The sequence below is a fragment of the Lathyrus oleraceus genome, chromosome 4, assembly GCF_024323335.1.
Source record: "Lathyrus oleraceus cultivar Zhongwan6 chromosome 4, CAAS_Psat_ZW6_1.0, whole genome shotgun sequence".
Taxonomy (NCBI): Eukaryota; Viridiplantae; Streptophyta; class Magnoliopsida; order Fabales; family Fabaceae; genus Lathyrus; species Lathyrus oleraceus.
Window position 1 is genome coordinate 293298300 of NC_066582.1, and position 2198 is coordinate 293300497.

Sequence of the window (2198 nt, forward strand, 5' to 3'; positions counted from 1 at the left end):
CAGCGTCTCTATGGCCCAATCTACACTTTTTTGGTCAAAGAGTTCTGGAGATTAGCAGATTCGGATGACCACTGCATCGTCTCACATGTTCTGGGGGTGAAGATGGTTATCACTGAGAATCCATAGCCAAACTTCTAAATATGGAGAAGACACGGGGAAGAATAATCTACAAGATTAACCCTAGGGAAAAATATATGTCCCAGGAGATTATCCCAACAATCTTCAAGAAGAGCGAAGAAGGAAAATCCTCCAAGAACAAAGAAATTCACTAGAATCTGAGGGTCTAGCTGAAGATCATTCTTGGGACTATTCACCGTTGCCCAACATCCAATTTGTAAAATTACATCAATACTAACCAAAAATGCATCCTCTACTGCCTCAACAAGGGACTCAAGCTGAATTTTCCAACTATCTGAGAGACTCAGTCAGGGACACCAGAAATAACATGAAGCGTAGAACCTACATTCCCCTGGGGAGGTTGATCTCCGACGTTCTGATAGAAAATGGGTTGGTGGATCATGTGATATCCCACAATCTGATGGAGGATGTGACTGTGGACACTGGGATGCCTCTGAACTTAAGGAATCTGAAGAGCATGAGAATCATAGAGAAAGTTATAGTCAAGCCTTCTCTGGATACCTCTTGGGAAGATCTAAAGGATCAGAGTAAGATACCCAATGATCTTTATCTGTTCTCTAAGATAGACCGCCCAGAGCTTATCGACCACTATCTACAAGATCTGGCTAATCAAGGGGTATACATCTCAGACTTTTTGGTGGATTGGCTTCCTGAACATCCACCCAACTTTAAGAAGAGGCAAAGAGAACCCTCTGAGAAGACGAAGAAAGCTAAGAAAACAAAGTTGGGAGAAGCTTTTGTGTCCAGACCACCTGTGCATCTGGTCTCCTCTCCAAGTAAGTCTCCACCACCTGTATCTTCTACTTTTCATTTAAGGAAATTCTCCTCTTCCTTACCTCAACCTTCCCCTATTTACACACACTCTGAACCCACAACCTCCACCGTAACTCCTTCTGAAACTCCCACCTCTAACCCACCATCACCTCCTCTTCAAAAATTAAATCTAACCACCACAACCCTACCAATATCTGAAGCCCAATTATTCAATGAACTCATATCACCACGCTCTTCCACTCCCTCATCTCCACCCTACTACAATATCTCTTCTAACTCTGACGAATCTGACTTTCAATCCCCTACTCTTGCGCAAGTCCAGGCTCGCGCCCTCTATACTCAAAACCCATATGTGCCTAAAACCATCACCCCTTCCCTATATAAACACCCACAAACACCACCCTTTGAACCTCACATAGAAACTCCCTCTGAAAATCCTATTACCCAACAAACAGAACCTCCCACTGAAACCATCCCCACACCACCAACACCTATACCTACCACCTCTGAACCTGAATCCACATTTCTTACTCTAGAAGAGGCAATCGTCTTATTTGATGAGTCTATAATGGAAAAGATCAGATCACTGTCTAAAAACTCTAGAATCAATGATGATCCTTCTGCAGTGAGGATTCACTGGAATAGAGTAATAAGATGGATGACATCTAAGGCTTTCAAGCTAAAAGGCCTCTCTGAACAAGTCCGAAACGACTTCATCAGAGAAGCTGGAGAGAGGTTACAGGCCCGTTTGGACAGAGAGGCAGAGGAACAAGCTCGTAGAGAAGGTGAGGAAAAGGCTCGCTTGGAAGAAGAAGAGAATGCAAGAGAAGCTTTCGAAAAGGCCACCGCTGAGGATGCTGCTGATGTTGAAGCTGAAGCCAAAGCCAAGGCTGACGCTGAAAAAGTAACACGCATTGCTGCAGAAGAAGCTGCCAAGGCTAGAGACAGTGCTTTGACTCAGGGGGAGTCATCTGACTCTGACTTCGCTCCACTTGTGTTGAAGACTCTGGAAGAACTGCAAAAAGAGCAACAAATTATGAGAGCAAGACTGGATCAATAGGACTCTATCAACTCCAACATTCAGAACCTGATAACTCAGTTGCTTCAGAGGATGCTGCCTCCTCCGAACCCTTAGGCACACTTAGGATTTTTTGCTATTTTCTCTAAGTGCTTATCTTCTATGTTTTACTTCTAAGTATTTTCCCTCTGTTATTTTCTGTAATATTTCTTATTTGTACTTCTCTCTCATCAATGAAATATGTTTTGGCTCACTTACTTTGCTAAGT

General features: G+C 43.3%; 1 protein-coding gene across 1 annotated transcript; it reads left to right on the forward strand.

The window, feature by feature from the left end:
- Positions 1-445: 445 nt before the first annotated feature.
- Positions 446-1972, forward strand: LOC127137164 (uncharacterized). Its single transcript, XM_051063649.1, has one exon. The coding sequence runs from the start codon at positions 446-448 to the stop codon at positions 1970-1972; it is 1527 nt and encodes a 508-aa protein (XP_050919606.1).
- The last annotated feature ends 226 nt before the right edge of the window (positions 1973-2198 follow it).

Coding starts and splice junctions, on each gene's coding strand:
- LOC127137164 (XM_051063649.1), top strand. CDS start 446: ATGAAGCGTAGAACCTACATTCCCCTGGGGAGGTTGATCTCCGACGTT.